Source organism: Carettochelys insculpta, chromosome 1 (assembly GCF_033958435.1).
Source record: "Carettochelys insculpta isolate YL-2023 chromosome 1, ASM3395843v1, whole genome shotgun sequence".
Classification (NCBI taxonomy): Eukaryota; Metazoa; Chordata; order Testudines; family Carettochelyidae; genus Carettochelys; species Carettochelys insculpta.
In genome coordinates, this window is record NC_134137.1 from 214378185 (window position 1) to 214397002 (window position 18818).

Sequence of the window (18818 nt, forward strand, 5' to 3'; positions counted from 1 at the left end):
CCCATCTCAAAATCAAGGAGACATTTTGTGCCATACTTTCACTGGTGATGCCTATTAATGCCAGCAAGACAACACATATAAAAGGAGAAAGATTTTCGCCTGTGTATTTGGTTTCCAAATATTATTGCACATAAAAGCAGAGAAAACATTTACAAACATGTCAAATAAAACTGGCAAGGTGGGATGTTTTCATACCACTTGTTTTCCTAGTTCTAGAGATGGAGCATGTCTTGGAGATGCATGTTTTACAGGAAGTACCCATGGTTTAAAGAACTGTCCTTTGCTTTTCATTTCTTTCCATGGTCAGCTACTTTGATTTCCTAGCAATAGTTTGTCTGGATTTCAAAGATGGCTATTTTGGAGGAAACAGTAAGATGGGAATGAGTATTTGCAAGTTTGGAGAAAGAGGAATTCAGCAAGGCATATTTACCTGCAAGTGGTACTAAGCTGACAAAAAATGTTTTCTAGTTGATACGGCAACACTTAGTCCCTTCATAATTCAGTGATGTGACCCTCATTGTGAGCAACGAGCACTTTCACAGACTACTTTTATACAGATGGATCACCACCTAGTCACTAGTGGGATGAAAGCGTAGGAGCAGAAACCCAACCAACCTCCTCTGTGACCCACAGCTTGGATGGTGTACACTATTCCTGGACAACATAAAAGCACTGTGCTGTTCACAAAAGGAGGGTGGTCTGGTGAATAAGGCACTGGACTGGACTCGGCACACCGAGGACGATTCGCATCAATTCAGATCTGCCCGCCCCTCAATCATCCAAATGTGTTGTTTCGGACATAACTGCTTCTTTTATTTCTCCTTAAAAAAGTCTAGGCTTAATTTTATTCTCACAAGTAGCCTGCCCACACATCGGTATGGAGGGAGGGGTGTTGCCGCAGCACCCTCTCACTTAAAATGGATTCCGTTATATGCAGGGTTTACAGTTTGCTTCAGTGGCTCTCAGCATCACCACGGTAAAAATTGTTCCAGCTCCTTTGTGCTCACATGAGCACAGGTAAGCACACGCATAATTAATAGCAGCTTTAGGACCAGAATTTGTAAACCTTCCTGTTACTGCTTATGGACAACTGCTATTTACTTTGAGGAAGATAAAGGATCCTTTTTGCTCAATGTCTCAGATTCTACCAGAAATCTAGTAGGAAGTTTTTTTTGTTGGTTTAACTCTTCTACAGAGACTGCTTCACTGTAAATGCCTAGCCTTTATGTTTTCTGGATTTCTTAAAGCCCTGTTATAGTACAGGACATTGTAGGCATTTATCATGGACGTAGGGGAGGCTGTAACACCCAGGAGGAATGAGTCATGCTAGTTGCTGATCACATAATCTCAAGAACATTTTAAAAGATTGTTAATTCTACTCTTCCAATGTTAAAAGCAGAATGGAACGAAGGGATTTACAGCATGACACTGGGCTCCCAGGTGACAAGCATCACAAATTATATGACTTGGTAGCACGACAAGCTTCATTTTGAAATACATTTCACAGTTCCTTCACGCTGAGGAACAATTTCATTATGGAAACTGTCATGCCGCTAGGCTGGGCAAAACTGGATACAAGCTTTTTATCCTTTCACACCTATTGTGTGTGTGGCTGAAAGACATTTTGTTTACCGTTGCCCATGTGCAGGGTTGCCAGACTATGCTGATTTCCATCCATGTAGCTTTCTTCCTACCTATAGCATTAAAGTGACGCACATGAAAAGCAAGGGCACGCAAAGTGAGGTTTGGGCTGATTGCATACAGCATCAGCTATGACAGCCAGGCACTCCCTCTGCATCCAAAGTGCTGCTGTGGTTCAACCAGCACACCCTGCAAATTCCAGGTAAGCACAGGTACCAAACTACCCTATCCTCAGAGACCATCTTGGCTACGACAACCTTGCAGCCCACTGAGATGAAGAAGAACTACTCATACAGCCCACTCACTAGCCTAGGTTGCCCATTGCTTCTGTTAAGCTCTGCAGGACAGAGAGCTTTTCTTATCTGTCACACGCTTAGCACAGCCTACATGAAACAAACATTTTTTTTAAAACCCTATGCAAACTTTGACTTTGAAAATATGAGGAAGGGGGCAAAAAGAGCTTGTTCTGTCCCCTCTCAACCACTCCCAGTCTGTGCCATTTTTCGGGTGCAAAGTTGCTAGAACTCAAGCACATTAGAGCCTCTATTTCTAAAAGACTTAATCCTGCAAGTTCTGATCATACTCAGCTCTCACCGAATCAGTAAGATTTGAGGACTCAACACATCCCTAGGTCTACCCATTATTTATGCTGGCTTCTCCAGTTTTTTTTTCCAGGTGTAAGTGAAATCTCTTCTTAGGGGATCTCTACTGTCATAAAGTAGAGTTTGTGTCTTTAAACGTTTTCACCCCCAGAAACACTGCTTGTTAAAAATACCAACTTCTTTTTTTAATCGTGACCAGTGTATCATTTATGTGGATATGAGATTGATAAACACAGCAAAGTGCCCCAAGCAATTACAGAAAGAAAATGCATAACCAGTAGTACACTTTTCTGATTAAAAGTGAAAAGACCCAGTTCAACTGATGGTGGGTCTTGGCTGCAAAGTTTGGCTCCAGACCAAGAACTGCCCCATTTTCAGATGTTAGATGTGTAGTCCTGATATATGGCAAAGCTCATGTGCTGAAGTCCATCTCTATTCAAAAACTGCACAGGCTTGAGCGTGGCATAAGCAGGGGTAATTTCCTGAATTAGGCCCTATACCACAGTTCTGGCATGGAATGGAGAACACAGAATTGTAATACAGTCAGAATGGAGAAACCTAGTCTTTCTGCCTTTCAGGACAGATTCTCCTAACGTCATCGGTGCCAGAGTCAATACTCACAGGGAACAAGGACACAACGCTCACCTGCCATTCCAAAGTTCAGCTGAGGCATTTCTTCAGTCTTTGCCACTTTCTTGGGGCTTGGCAAATCTTTTGCAGATTCTGGCGGGAAGGCCCATAGCTTTTTCCTGTTTGTAACAGTGGAGGACTGAGTTTTCACAGGTTTGTTTGTCGTAGGGCACCACTTGTAGCCAGGATTTGCCTTCATAAATGCATCCTTATACTATACAGAAAAGGAAGAAAATAAGAGGTAAGGAAAATATTCATGTAAGACATGGCAATTTGATATTTACAGGACAGCACTCTGCTCACTAGACTGTTTAACTCAGAATACAGTCTTTTATGCTCTTAATTGTGGAGTTGCAAAAGTCTTAAGACATATCTCTAATTCAGTGCTTTGAGCTCAGGCTGACCACCAAGCCAAATCTCACAAAGTATTATAAAAACAACAGGATTTAATCTAACCAACCAAACACCCCAGAATTTTCCCTCTCCTTCCTGGCCTTTACCATTCAGAATGTAGATAAACCTAGATCCTGAAACCTGTTCCACCTGGGCAGATCCCTGGCCCTCCTTCTGAAGACCCACTCTTAAGACTGAAGGGGATTTAAGAGGACAGCTATTAGATTAACTACATTCATAGATACAAACTTGTGCGTTATCAGTAGCTGGAAAATTAACCATTTGGAGATAAGCGTGGCAAGATTTCATGGCTTCGTGCTCTACACACAGTGTGTGTGTGTGTTTGTGTGTGTGCACGCGCGCATGTACGCATGAGCGCAGGGGCAGGGCTAGGACAACTAACTTTGTATTTTATAATATTTGAATTATATTCTCTTCAAGTCCAGTTACATTTCTAAGAAAATAAACTGTTACCTATAGATATAGTCTCATTCTCAGTGACACTGCAATCTGAAACTTTGCTCCAAGCTGCTAATCAGAATTTACCACCACAAACAGCGATCCTTAGCATTAGAACGCAGTGTGTCTGTCTGAAGCTTTCTGTGACTTTGAATGCACAAAGCATGTATCGAAATTGTTTGGATATATTCCTGGCATTAGATACCGAGAGGGACAGAAAACAATCCTGGCTCTAATGGAGTTGGGGTTAGATGATGCTTTTTTCAGTTTGTAATATAGGTTGAACCTCTCTCATCAAGCAACATCCATAGTTAGGCACGATTTTAGTTAGCCAGATGCCTATTTATCATGGGTGTGGCCACGTTTCCCACAATCCAATAAAGTTTGTTTAGAGCCATCAGTCCTGGTGCTTAGTATTCTGTGTTGTCACTTAGCTGTTAACTTATCAATAAATGTTTTTTAAGAGCCCAGTAAGCAGTGGAAGTGTTGGCAATGCTGCTACACAATACTGACCTCCCATGGTTTGGCAAATTCTATCATTTGGCACCGGTCAGGTACCAAAGCTGCTGGATGAGAGAGGTTCAAACTCTCTCTCACAATGATATTTTTAAGATTAAAACTGCTTTCTGCTCCAATATTAGAGCAACTAATTAATAGCAGTTAACACAAACAAGTACCTCAAAACAATTTAACTTGATTAAAAATCAACTGAAATTCACTGAAGTTTTAATTGTACGATTAAGCAATACATGAATATTAATTTAAATGTATTTTAAATATTTTGGATGTTTTTCTACATTTCCAAATATTTTGTTTTCAATTACAACACAAAATACAAAGTATACTGTGCTTACTTTATATTAATTTTATTACAAATATTTGCACTGTAAAAACATAAAAACTTTTTTAATTAAAATCTCAAATACTGTAGTGCAAACTTTTTATCATGAGAGTGCTACTTATCAATGTAGAATTTTTTTAAACTGCACTCAGAAACAAAATAACATAAAACTTTACAGTCCACATGTCCACTGAGGGTTACTTCTTGCTTGTTCAATAGCTAACACAAACAAATTTCTGTATATTTATGGGAGATAATGCTGCCTCCTACCTATTTACATTGTCAGGTGACAGTGAGAACAAGCATTTATATGGCACTGTTGCAATCAGCACTGCAAAATATTTATGTGCCAGAAAAGCTAAACATTTGTATGACCCTTCATGCCACCGTTTGAATTCTGCATTGTAATAAACATCAGTATATTTGAAAATGTAGAAAAAAAATCCAAAATATTTATTACAAATTTAAAGTTATATTATATTATTCTTTAATAGTGCAATTGTGACTAGCTTTTAATCTTATGATTATGAATTTTAATATGTTCTGTCCCCCTACCTATTATCAAAATTCTTTTGCTGGCCCTTTTTTTTTTTTTTTTTTTTTTAAATTCACATTTGGAAGACTGGTTTTTTTAACCATCAGAATACGAAGCACATGAGGTTCCAAATAAGGGTGCCCTACATAGTGAGCACTCTGCCAACATGTTTAAAGAGGATATTACACAAATACACACACATATTTCTTATATATATAACAAGTTCCACTGTGATGAGCATCAAACTTTTTCCAAGAAGACTTTCCCCTCTCAGCATTTTTGTTTTTCCAGTTATAACAATTAACAATATTTGATCATCAGTCCCCTCTGGAAACCTTCGCATGCCTGAAAGTTAGATTTGAATGGTGACAATGATGCCACTCAGCTTGGGTTCTACCCATATGTGATGTACACTCCATACAGCTTGCCACAATCCTTCCGTAAAAAGCAGCAGATGAAAAAGACACAAGAACATGTACATTACACATCCAAAAATAGCTTTTCTGAACAGAGTTTGAGGCTGTGTCATCAAGGAGCGGATATATATTGTACTGCTTGGTAATCCACTTAAATATGTTCCTTTTAGTGACTGAGCTTTCTCATTCACAGATGTCAATGAAAGTGGGAAAAAACAAAAAGATGAGGCCAGGTCAGAGAGGAAAGGGAGAACATTTCCTCTGGGGAAAACACTTTACTGGAAATAAAGGCAAAAAGACAATGCCCCTGGCAACAGAAACTGGGCTCTGTGAACAGCTGCTGGCACAGAAAGGCAAGTAGGAATTTGCTAGGCATTGTTCTGATGTCACGTTATTCTGACTTTTGCACTTAGCAGTCAAGAAATACTGGTATGAGAGGGGAGAAAGGGAGCGCCACAATAAATACTTAGTCATTGTTTATACTTTTAAGCAGCAAAACTACCTAAGCAATAGGGCAGTAATTTATTGAGGGTATTTGGGTTGAAGAGAGATGGAGAGAGATGTCCCCATAGAACATACAATTAAATACTATATTTATGAGATCACATTATTGTGGTGAGGTATAATCATTTTGTAGGGGAATATGGAGAAACTAGCGGTTACTATTTTCACACAGGATTCTGCCAGCAGAGCTTACACTGAGTGTTATACAACGAATGACAAAAAGTTGATCTTTGGATTATTGCTGGCGGCTGTTGAGAGTTTTGCAGTAATACATCCTCAGAGCACTGAGAAGGTAGTGCACTCATTACTACTTGATGCCCTGTGTCAGTCAGAAACAATTATTTGGACATTCCTAGGCCAACGTAATAGGCTTTGCTAAAACAGTAGGCCTGAGGCTTATTTCTTCCAGCAGTCAAACATCTTTCTGTTTGTGGTTCAGCCTGAAAAATGTTTATCAGCACAGCCTCTATTGGTTTAAAAACCCCAGTTCAGAGGGAGGCTATCAGCTATTCCTGGCACGCAAATTTATTAGCTGACTATTGGCAGAGGTCACTGATTAAATGGGCACAAAGCTAAACTATATTCATCCCAAATTCCTTTTGATACATGCTAGTAGGATACTTAGAGACATTTCCAGCACAGTAATATATGCCCCGTCCATTCAGGTGAAATCAGCCCACCCACCTTTTGCAGAAAAGCAATGAATTCACATCAAAAAATAACTGCGCATGCACACAAAATCTTTTGGCTAGCGATGAAAACCACATCCTCTAACAGACCCACTCTACCACTTTCCTAGATCTCTATCCCCGTGTCCCTTTTGGCAATATTATTATAGCTTGTCTGTGTCTTATACTTCATTTCCATCTTACTGGATCACCTGTCACTGTCCACTTCCAGAATGTAGCATGGATAGAGGTGTTTCACCACAGTAAAACAGAAATACTGCTTGAGCCCAATGTTTGAGGTTCTACTTTTATTTATTCATAAGCTTTTCTGCACATAATTTGTTATGCACTGCTGACCCACATATTCCCTCTGTACATTTGAATGGAACAAATGTATTAATAGCACCTCCTGCTTTTTTAAAAAATATGTTTAACTAGTGAGTCTGCATTACATACAAACCACAGCATTATCAAGGCCAAAAACACATTTGCGAAGAAACAGCTTTACTTGCTATTGTTAGAACATCAAGCCCTCTCATGAATGAGGTTTCTTGCTCACACAGTTAAAAAGCACTGAATCTCTAATAGAGCCCACACCTCACTTATTTATATTTCTAGTTAAAAAACTCCTGCCTGTTGCTCAATTACCATTCATTTTTAATGACATGCAGAGATTCGGGAGCCCCAGGAAGATTTGAATGTGTCCTTAATACTTTTCCTAAATATAACAGCATTCCTTCAAGCAAAATAAATTGCTCGTGGCAACACTCTGATATGGTTGTTCATATCATAGGGGGTTTTGATGAGCAAGGGTCTAGTAGCTGTTTAATGATGGTTGGCACCTCTTGGAAGAAGCATTAAAAATTTCCATGGCAAATTGCTTTTCAGTCAGCCATGTACTGCCATCACCAAGCACCCAAAACTCATAAATCAGGCCACACCCTCTAAAAGAAAGATAATCATGAGACTAGGTTAAAATAATAAATTCTGGGTCTTGATCTCCCTCTTGGAATTTGTGTTTTTGGGAAAATGATGGCCCAGTGGTTAAGAAGCTGGCCTGACATGTACAAGATTGGATTTAGTGCCCTGCTTTGTCCATGGACTTCTTGGGTGAACTTGGCCATGTCTCTGAGCCTCTCTGTGCCTTCATTTCCCAGCTGCACAATGGTGACAATAGCACTTCCCTACCTTCCAGGAGTGCAGTGAGGATCAAAATATTGGGAAGGACTTTGAGATCCATTGATGGAAAAACAGACATTATTACCTTTCCGTTTCTGGCTTTTTTCTAACATAATGACAGCCAGAAATTTGATACACACACACTCTCACTCTCTTAAAAATCATATGACTCCAGAAGCTGGTGTAACCCAGACCTGCTTGGGGTGGTGCTCCGTCCCCCTCTAGCCCAGCCACAGATTGAGGAGTCTGCAAAACACTTGGCTAGGAAACCTGTGGCTTTTAGCTCTTCGGTTCCTGGGGACTCAACGAGGGAAGTAAAACTCCATTTAATTGGTTAACCAATTAAATGTGGGACAGAGGACTGGGGAGGCCATGGACAGGGGCTGCTGTGGCTGGACTTGAGCACCCCATTTGCGGTGGGCTGGAGCATCCTGTGAATGTTGCTGCCATGGGTGAGGGGGCACTCCAGTACAGGCAGAGAAGCCCCACCTCCAGCAGCCCTGCCCGAGCGGGCTGCAGGCGCTCCAGCCAGGCTGAAGACGCCCTGGTTCCAACGCACCATGGGTTGAAGTGCTCTAGCATGGGCAGAGCAGCCCCTGTTGGTGGTCCCCCCAGCTGCCCCACCCCCCTGAGGCTACCGTTGACAGGGCTACTCTGACATGGCTGGAGTGCTTGCGGTGGCCCTTCATGACTACAGCAAACCTCTGAGCAGTCAGGAGATTGCTCAAGCCCAAATCAGTTAACTCTTAATATCTTAGATTCAACCTGCTTCAGAGCTTCTAAAAATCCCATTAGGAATCTCCTTGCATCTTTAGGTGCCTAAACACCTTGGAAAACCTGGCTTTCACGCCTATAGCTAGACTTCTAAGGCTACGTCTACACTACAACAGAAGTCCAAAGATAAAGACAGTTAGCTTGATATTAAAATGTCACTGTCCATACCATTAGTTCACATTAGGGAGCGCAAATATCAATAGCATAATATCGTTGGTACCGGCTGGGTGTAGCATCAAGTTCAAATTTAAAATTTCAAAAAAACAGCCACCATGGAAGCGCCATGTCACAGAATACATAGAATACTAGGACTGGAAGGGACCTCAAGAGGCCATCAAGTCCAGCCCCTTGCCCCAATGGGGGTGGCTCCAAAATTGAATTTAGTAGCCTCCAGAAATGTCCTATATGTATCCCACAAAGCTATGCAGTTACCTGCCAGCTATGGCCGCTGCTCTCCATGTACACAAGAAAGAGGTCACAGGAAGCCCGTGAATTTTGAATTTGAATTCATTAGCACCCAGTCCTTGAAATATAAAAGGGTGTCCATTAGGAAAAAATTCTTTTATCCATCACATTGCACCACATCGGTAGCCATTGCACTGCATAGGTAGCCATCTCCTTCAATCACAAGCACTTTCCCTGATAGTAGAGACAGACCCATTCATTCCATGGGTAAGTGCTTAGTGTGAACTGTACCCCAATTTTGACCATCACTTTCCAGCTGTCATGCCCAATGTGGGAAACAGGCCAAGCAAGCACAAAAGGTGCAAGCAGGATCTGATCCTGCAGCAAAAGCCTGAAGGAGAAATGTAAGAAAGCAGAAACATGAAAAGGGAGACGGCACAGTGGTGTCACCGTACTGCAGAGTGGTGGCAGAGTATGATTGAGTTCCAGAGAGAGCAAGCAATAAAAGCAGATGGAAAACATGACAAAGGTCATAATGGCAGTGAGCAACCAAACGGAGATCCTACACTCCATCCTGGAGCTGCAGTAGGGCTCCCAACACAGCAGCTGGGATGCCCCTGAAGACAGGTCGCCCAGCCCCCATTGTTGTGGTCCCAGAAAACAGAGAGAGAGAGGGAAAGGGCAGCCTGCCGCTACTGCCCCAAGGGCCAATGCAAAAGGCTATTCCACCAACCTTGACCACACACTTCTTTTCCCTGCCCCTTAGACCTCTCTTCCACCCAAAATAAACTTATTTTGAGCTCAGTGTGATTTTTTTGGCATACCTGAGTGACAAGGTGTATAAATCATTGCTGGGAACAGGGCAGGCCATCGTTACAGAAAGGTCCACAGAGGACTCATGTCAGAGACACCCAGGTGGGCGTGGTGAGGGCCGATAGCACAGCTGCCTGCCGCTACACTAAGATTCGCAGAGGACTCGTGGCAGAGGCACCCGGAAGAGGGTGAGGAGTGCCAATAACACAGCTATCCTCCACATCCATTCCTCTTCCTCCAACTAAACTCAATCCCTCCAAGTCAAAGCATTCATGTAAGATATGGTCTATTTTATTGGTTCGCATTTGCTGGGGACTACAAATGATTTTGGTGAATGGGGGTTGGTTGTTATTGCCGCAGAGAAATACACTGCCAACGTATGCACGGCAAATCATTCACGAAGCTATTTTTTAAAGCATCTCTGATTGCTGCTGCCTCGCCATTGTTATTGGTGAATTGCCTTGTAGGTGGCTGAGAGTAAGACTGGCCGACGGCCTCAGCCTCGATATTCCATTCGTTCAGGAAATTCTCCCACCTGGATTCACAAATATTATGCAAAATAATGCCCACTGTAATCATGGTGGGGACATTAGTTTCAGAAAGGTCTAAACAGATCAATAGGCATCTGAGCCTCACTTTTAAATGGCCAAAGGCACATTCAACTGCCCTTCTGTACTTGCTGAGTCTTTCACTGAAGTTTTCCTTGCTGTGGTCCAGGGCTCCTGCATGGGGGTTCATAAGGCAAGGGAGCAGAGGGTAAGCAGGGTAGCCCAATATTACAGTAGGCATCTTCATATCACCAATCTTGATTTTCCGGGAAAATGGGAAAAAAGTCTCATCCATGAGCTTTCTGTACAGCCCAGAATTTCTAAAGATGCATGCGTCATGAACCTTTTTTGACCATCCCACATTGATGTCAGCGAAATGAACTTTGTGATCTATCAACCCTTGCATGACCATGGAGGAATACCCCTTCTTGTTTGCATACTCAGACACCTGGTGGGCCGGGGCCATGACGGGGATGTGAGTGCCACCTACTGCCCCACTGCAGTTAGGAAACCTCTGACTAGCAAAGCCATCCACTGTACATCTCCTAGGGTCATGGTCTTTCTGATGAGATGCTGACAGATTGTGCTGGCTTCCTGAATCACCACGGACCCCACTGTATATCTGTTCACCCCAAGTTGATCTGCCATTGACCAGTAACTGTTGGGCATTGCAAAAATTTCAGAGTGATTGCCACTTGCTTATGAACTCTTACAGTTGGCCTCATTCTTGTGTTGCTGCACTTCTGGGCGGAGGCCAACACATCACAAAGTTCCATCACAAAGTTCGACTTGCATATGGGAAAGTTCAGCAACCACTGCTCCTCACCCCAGGACTCCAAAACACTGTGGTTCCACTAGTGTGTGCTGGTCTCATGAGTCCAAAACCACAGCTCCACTGCCAGCAATGCATTCAGGGCAGCCAGCAAGTTGTGAGTTCTTGGACTGCAGTAGAAAAAATTTCCTCTTCAAAATCTTCATCATCATCATCATCGTCTACCATCATGTCACTTTGTAATTGACACAAAAATTGCATGACAATCTGTGAAGTTGCCGTAACGGTGTGTGCAGTGACTTAAAACATTTGAGGGTCCACGATTGTGCTAGCGCGGTCTCTCGTTCATTTTCATATAGTTGCCGGGTACTCTGAATTCTGGGACAGTACTTTGCATTCTGGGATAGGGACATCAAACATCCCCAAACACAGACAAGCAGCTGGGGCTAAGGCACAGTGGGATAGGTAACCATAATGCATTGCTCACACAGTTGAACTTGGATAAGCCAATGGAGACGTGGAAACTCGACATGGAGAAATGGAGGTTCGAATTTCTGGAAGGCTTGTGGAGATTTATACTCAAAATTCATGATAGAGGTTAAGAAATCGAATTTATTAAAAGTCAAATATATCTCATAGTGTAGATATAGCCAATGTTCATTCTTAGGTACCAAAATAAATGACCAGGATTTTGAAACTGTTGAACTACATGAAAGTTGCTAGATACTCAGCACCTTTGAGGAAATTCAGTATATTTAAGTTCGTGTCTAACATTAGGCATCCAATTTTGAAATCTTTGATCATTTGCAGTAAAAATCCTGAGATATGATGACAGCGATGGTGGAATACCACCATGGTGAAAAGCTTTTAATAATAACCATTTTCTAAAATACATCAGTTTAGATGGCTGAATAATTAGATAAAAACTCTGCAATATAAAGTAATTTTATTCTTTCCTCTTATACGTGGCCATCTGGTGGATTGTAAATTGTCTTTCAGAAAACACAAAACATTTCTTAATAGGAAATGTGTTACCCTCACTGCAGAATCCCCACAAGTGCAAGTACTAAATAATATGAAGTAATAATTCAAAATGGGGTTTCAGTTGATTATATTTATTTTAATTGGAGGCTGATTAAGAGGAGATACTAAAGATATTTAGTTGCAGGCTACTGTTGCTAATTTTTATTTTGTAGTACTGCAGAACTGCTTGAAGAATAAAAATGATAAGCTTTATATCTTCTATGCATTCTTGGAACTCATTTTAATGATATGAACTCCCTTGGCTATGTAGTTTCTCTTCAATAGCAAACACACGTGTTCTTAAATCCAAGAAAAACTAAATTATTAAAGGAATAGTGACATACAATAGTATGATTAATAGTTCTAGATCTTTCACTTCTCATGAGTTATGCAATTATTTCCCTCCCAGACCTTACTGGATGACAGTTTCTTTCAGCAGGAGAAAGTATAAAAAAAAAGATAAGAAAAGAAAGCAATATATGTACTTATTTTGGTGGGGGGGGCGGGAAGTAAACCTTTCCTCTTTCCAATATCTGTTTTGTACCTGCTCATTGATGTTTTCTTAATTTTTAAATCACTGCATAATCTGAAGTGCAAAGGCAGAATAAACTAGGAACTGCAATAACATGAACAAGTACAATTTTCATCTACCTCGGTATGCTATCAAGACTGGGAACAATCCTGGATGTTTCAGAAATTTTTTATAGCTGCTTTGTAATTTTTCATTTATAAAGCATATATATGTCATGTATAGTTCTTGTCTTTCCTTACCATTTCTGAACACGTCCCAAGACAACAGTTCCAAAAATAAGCAGGTACCCAGGGATCCACACCATCTAATACATTTCCCTCAAGAAAGCCAAAGTGCATGTGTGTTTGGAGGCAGGAGCAAATGATCTTAAATAATACACACGTCATACATGATTGTCTTTAAATGTCCTAAAAATAGCTAACTTAGGTGGCATCTACTGCTTGTTCTACAGTCCATGAGTACAGACGGTGTTCTCCTTTTTCAATGGTCCAGCATTTGTGCTTTTTTAATATCAAACTCTTACAGTTCCCTATGAATTCCACGTTAAACAACAAATTGCCATCTTCTGAGTCAGGCTAAGAAATCTACCCCATGTAACTGGCTACCAGCCAACCCCCTCTCGTATGAACACCTGGATTCTTTTTGGGACCAATTTACCCGGAAAGAAAACCTCACATTTGGGATCAATTTACTCCCATAGAAAACTTCATATTTTAATTCTGAGATGAAGCAGAGACATTTTCTGAAATGAGGGGCTTCTAACGTGATTCTCACATGTTAAGGGATTTTGATGACATATTGTTCACTGATTGTCATAAGATGGGTTACACATCAGAGAAAGAATAACGACAAGGCAAAGTGAACCTTTCCCGAACCATAATTAAACATTATTTGGTCAAACTATTCAGTGAGCACTGATTTTTCTTTTAAGCAAAGGAAAAATAGAATAGGCAAAATGTTCGTAATTTCTGGTTCAACAAAAACTGTTTAACGAGACCTGTTACCAACAGGAAATGCACCGTAGGATAAATTTCATCTATAAGTATTGTTGGTGAATATGAAATGGACTTTTCATTTTGCTTTCATTGGGCACATATCTGCCGTGCCTTTCTGGCTGGCCAACATTTACATGTTAGCATCATATGAATACTGAATCATAACCTGTACCTGTAACCGGCCTAGTGCGTTCAAAACACTGTCAAGGGCTGGGTAGTGTAGATACAGACTGCTTCCCTTGCACTGTGATTCAAGGTAACATGAGCGTTATTGACAGTAACTTTAAAATTAAAGTACTGTACAAAACCACAGATGACAGATTCTTACTCTAGAAAATGGCACCTCAGACAATCTCTGATATATGGTACACTGTGACATAATGCATGACTTTAAATGCTAAGACATTATAATACAAAGAAGACAAGACAAAAACAGAACTAATTCTGTTGACACCCATCCACAATTTAGATGGTACGCACCTCTTTGGCCATGTCAGTATATTTCTGCTTTTCTTTTGGGTCCAGAACAGCCCACCAATCTGCCAATATCTTGGTAGCCCCACGATTGTCCAGACGGGGGTGTTCTTGTCGCACAAGGGAGCGATGACGTTTGCAAAATAAAAGAAATGCGTTCATTGGCCTGCGGGCTCGCTGCTCTGAGGATTCATCATCTTCGGTTTCATCAGCATCATTCTCTAGAGCATCAGCCCCAAGAAGATGGACCTATGAGCACAACAAGACAAGTGTTTAAAAAAAAGCAGTCAAAATATGGATATGCATTAGCTATTATATTAAAATTTGTGCATGAGTATCAGCGTAGATGCTAAGTCCCTTGGGAAAGGAGGCTGAGGCCAGGTTCTGCAAACAATGCCAAAGACAAAGAAGTAAACCCAAAAAGAACAATCCATCTTTTCACAAAATATATCCTGGAAAAAAATTATGGACAATGATAGCAAAAGTTGTTGATAGATCTCAGAAAGTTAGCCTGATATCTCACTAAGTCCATCATCCGAAGGAGATATCAAATGTTGTTGTTGTTGTACTGAACGTCTTTAAAAACAGATACCATAGATTTAAGACACCTCATGAAGTCTGGGCTGTAAGATCTGCCTCATTCAATTAAAAAGCTTTTGCCAGCATCTTTATTTCAGAATAAGTATAAAATGAGACGGCTATCTCATTTTTAAAAACAACAAGACATCCTGTGGTACCTTATAGACTTACAGATATTTTGGAGCATATAAGGTACTGCAGGACTTCTCATTTATAAAAGACCTGAATGAAAATAAAACCCTATTGTGTTATTTGCTGCTTATCCCTATACCTCTGCAAAGGCAGGCTGCCACTTCATTTTACTGACTCTACACATGGTTGAAAAAAAAATTACTGTCAACAATTCATGGCCACAGTCTCTCAGCTACACTCACGTAAATGCAAGTGGCATTACTGCAGGTTATAAAAGTAACTAAAGGCTGAATTTGACTTTTAAAATACAGGTTTAACCTCTCTCTAACACACAACTCTCATCTGGCAACATCTGTAATCCAGCATGATTTTAGTTAGCTGGATGACCACTTATTGTAGGTGTGGCCAACTTTCCTGTGGTCCTATAAAGTTTGTTTCTAACCACCAGTATTCTTTGCTGTTATTTAGCTGTAATTTACTCCTAAATGTCTTCTAAATGCCTGGTAAGCAGTGGAAACGTTGGTAATGCTGCTAGCCAATACTGACCTCCTGTGGTTTGGCAAATTCTCTCATTCAACACCCCTGAGGTCTCCAGGGTGTCAGGCTAGAGTGACTCAACCTGTAGTATAAATTCCCGTAAGGCCAGACATGATAGTTCATAGAGTGCAGGAATAATCTCAACCTTGGTTCTCCATCTGAATCCTTATGACTTACCTCAAATATACCTTAGTAAACTTCCTAGAATTTTCAGTGCATGTCATTAATTATTCCAATTAAGTTTCCTCAGCCTGCTAGGAATTTCCCTCTGATTTTTTTTTGTTTCCTCAGTAAAAATAAAAATTAAAATTAAATAAACTAAAGACTTCTAACCCAAAACTCACCACATAAAGATCCTCAAATCTGTCACACATTTTTAACTAATGAAGCTTTATTTCTCCTGCCCAAGAAAGTTATCATTTTATCCTGGCTCTCAATGCACCACTAAAGAGGTCTTTATGGGAATGTCTCTCAACACAAATTGAATAATGCTAAGACCTTATCTTTTGGAAGGAACAATCTACCTTATCGATATCTTCTTCTTCCTCCTCTTCCTCCTCCTCTTCAGAAAAGTCAAGGATTTTCTTTGCAAGTAGGGGATGCCACTGAAGACACTTTCTCTTCGGTCTTTTCCCAGTTCCCTCTCCTTCTGATGAATGATCCTTATTCCGATTACTGCCTTTCATTACTGTGACCTGCCATGCAAAAATAGCCACAAAAGTCATCTTACCAAGTTCATACAGATCACTTAGGTATGTTGAGAGCACATGGGATCATCCTGTAAATAGCTGAACAAACTAAGGCCAGTTCAGAAGTTTACCAAATACAAGATTCTCTTAAGATTTTTTTGACAACACTAAGCATGGAAATTTACTTTCATGTAGTATATTTGAGCTCATTGAGGATGAATTCTTTCTTGTCTTAGTACTTCCTTCAAGATACCAGATCAACCAGTGACATCCAGATTTCAACTGTTTTAACGGGAACTCCAGCAATATCTAGCTCTCAAAACACACTCTTACCCAATCTACATTCAATGTATTCTTACCTCACCAGCAAAGTGAGTGAGCAAAAGGCTTCAGGCGCCTTCCAAGCCCATATCTACTGCAGTATTTCACATTTTGTTAATCCAGAAAATCCCTCTTTTTAGCACCAGAACATCTCAGTAACCACTCATTTGCAAAGCATGAACTTATATTTACCAATGGTGATTTTTTAATCCTGTGTCACCATGAGCCACGATTTCCCCCTGTGCCATTAACAAGTGCAATAGGGAAATCCAGTCCTAAAGGGATGCATTATGAATTTTAAGCAAACAACAAGAAACAATTATACTAACATCTTCAAAGTACTTGTCTACAAGAGTATGTACACAATATAAACCTCCCCTCAAAAGAAGGAAGTGCATGCTTACACACTACAGAGCCTATTTACCCTCATCTTGCATATCTGTATTTCGTAGTGTCTCAGACCAGTCTTCATTGAAGTACACAATTAGTGCATATTAACACAGCCTGTTTATGAGGTCTGATAAACAAGTGTATCTTAAAATAAGGCACAATATCCCTCCATGAATACTGTCTACAAAATCAACAATTTAAAAAAAAAATTATAAGACCCTCAGATTTTGTTTTGTTCTGTTTTAACTTAAATTGGATTTTTTTTATTTCATTACTTAAATTTCAAGTTTTTCTTGTTTAAAATGAAGTCCTAATTTAATATATTAAGGCCTAAATTAATTACAAATATCTTTAAACATAAATAAATGAAGAATATACTGTATCCATGAACCTCTACAAAAACCCTCTGAGTTAAGAACGATTTTCTAGATAAAGAAAAAATTGGGGGGGAGACATATAATTTGTGAGATCAAGTTATATAAAATGGCATGGTAGTTCATCTAGTGTATTAAGGCTTGATTTATTAAAAATAAATTTTGCATGCTGTTTTGTGTGTTTAATTAAATTCCAGTTCTACTACTACAGCTTGACAGAAATCATGAGAAATCATGAGAAATCAATAATCTACTCAATATATTGCTGACAATTTTTAACACACAATTAATAAGAATCTGAAAATATTAAGCTACACGAGTGCTCAAATAACTATATTATGTTAATAGCGTACAAACTGAACTTCTCTAATTTGGCACCTTTGGAACCTGTCCAGTGCTGGATGAGAGACTGCTGGACCACAGATGGTCAATATTGCCTAGCAGCATTTCCAACACTTCCCCTGCTTACAGGGCTCTTAGACGACATTCAGTGTATAAATTACAGCTAAATAGCAGCACAGAACACAGAGCCAGGATTGGTGGCTGTAAACAAACTTTATGGGACAACAGGAAGTTTGGCCACACCCATGATAAGTGGTTATCCAGCTAATTAAAATCATGCCAGATTACAGATGATGCCAGATGAGAGAGTGCTGGATTACAGAGGTTCAACGTGTAACTTTCTATGCAGCAACAGAAAAAAAGTACCAAATCTACTATAAAAAGGCTCTATTTAGTCATGTTTCAGTGATTTTAACAATGAGAATGCACCTTTCTTTAGAAAATAACTGAAGCACAAATGGAAAAACTGATTAAAATCAACAATTTAAATTGCTTTCGTTAAAATAAACTTTTCTTTCCTCCATGTATCCAAAATAAGAGCTAGTGACTACACATAGAACTTTTCATATGTTTGTTCATTTGCATTTTTTTTTAATATGACATTAACATACATTGCACAGAGCCAATGATTATGCTGATGGTAAACAGTATTAATATACAGAAAAATGAGTAAACTTAGAAAATAGATCACTTATACGGCCTTTAGAAATATCCGTGAAAGTTTCTGAAAGGCTAATGGTCATCTCTCAGTTACAAATGAACAATAAAGGACAAATCCAGATCCCAATGGAAATTTCATTAACTTCAAACAGAACAAAGATTTGCCTGTTGAAAAAGGAATATTATCATTTATGAGCAGGAAGGCAGATGCTGGTTTTTGGAATATAACTGCTTAACTAAGACATTTTAGACTAAATAGGGAGAGTGGAAAACTATACAGTGTTTATCACACCCCCAGTTATTCAAGTTTTAATAGAGAGAGACAGACTAGCTAAAACAGGTAACTTGAACCATCTGGTATAATTACATGTTTCATCACAAACCTACCGTTTTCAGTTACTAATACTATGCCAGATTCTCAGTTCCAGCTCTGTTCCCCATTTGGCTGCATCTGAGCAGCTGCGAACTTCCTTGTCAGGTGGGAAACTTACTGACATAAAAATGCCAAGCCCCCTAAGTTCCTCCTTCTGCAACTGGAGTTGTATCAGCACAGCTCATCTCCTCCACAACAATTTGTGAATGGTTTATGG

The 18818-nt window shown here is 39.9% G+C and overlaps 1 protein-coding gene across 2 annotated transcripts in view; it reads right to left on the reverse strand.

Moving 5' to 3' along the window:
* The window catches only part of BBX (BBX high mobility group box domain containing), a 209667-nt gene that overhangs the window by 91911 nt on the left and 98938 nt on the right, over window positions 1-18818 (reverse strand). For both annotated transcript variants that reach the window (XM_074998974.1, XM_074998983.1), the window contains 3 exons: window positions 15977-16147; window positions 14211-14453; window positions 2889-3087 (listed from right to left, as the gene is read on the reverse strand). In XM_074998974.1, the coding sequence (XP_074855075.1) occupies window positions 2889-3087; window positions 14211-14453; window positions 15977-16138 (604 nt within the window). In that variant the 5' untranslated portion in view covers window positions 16139-16147. The remainder of the gene's footprint in view (window positions 1-2888; window positions 3088-14210; window positions 14454-15976; window positions 16148-18818) is intronic.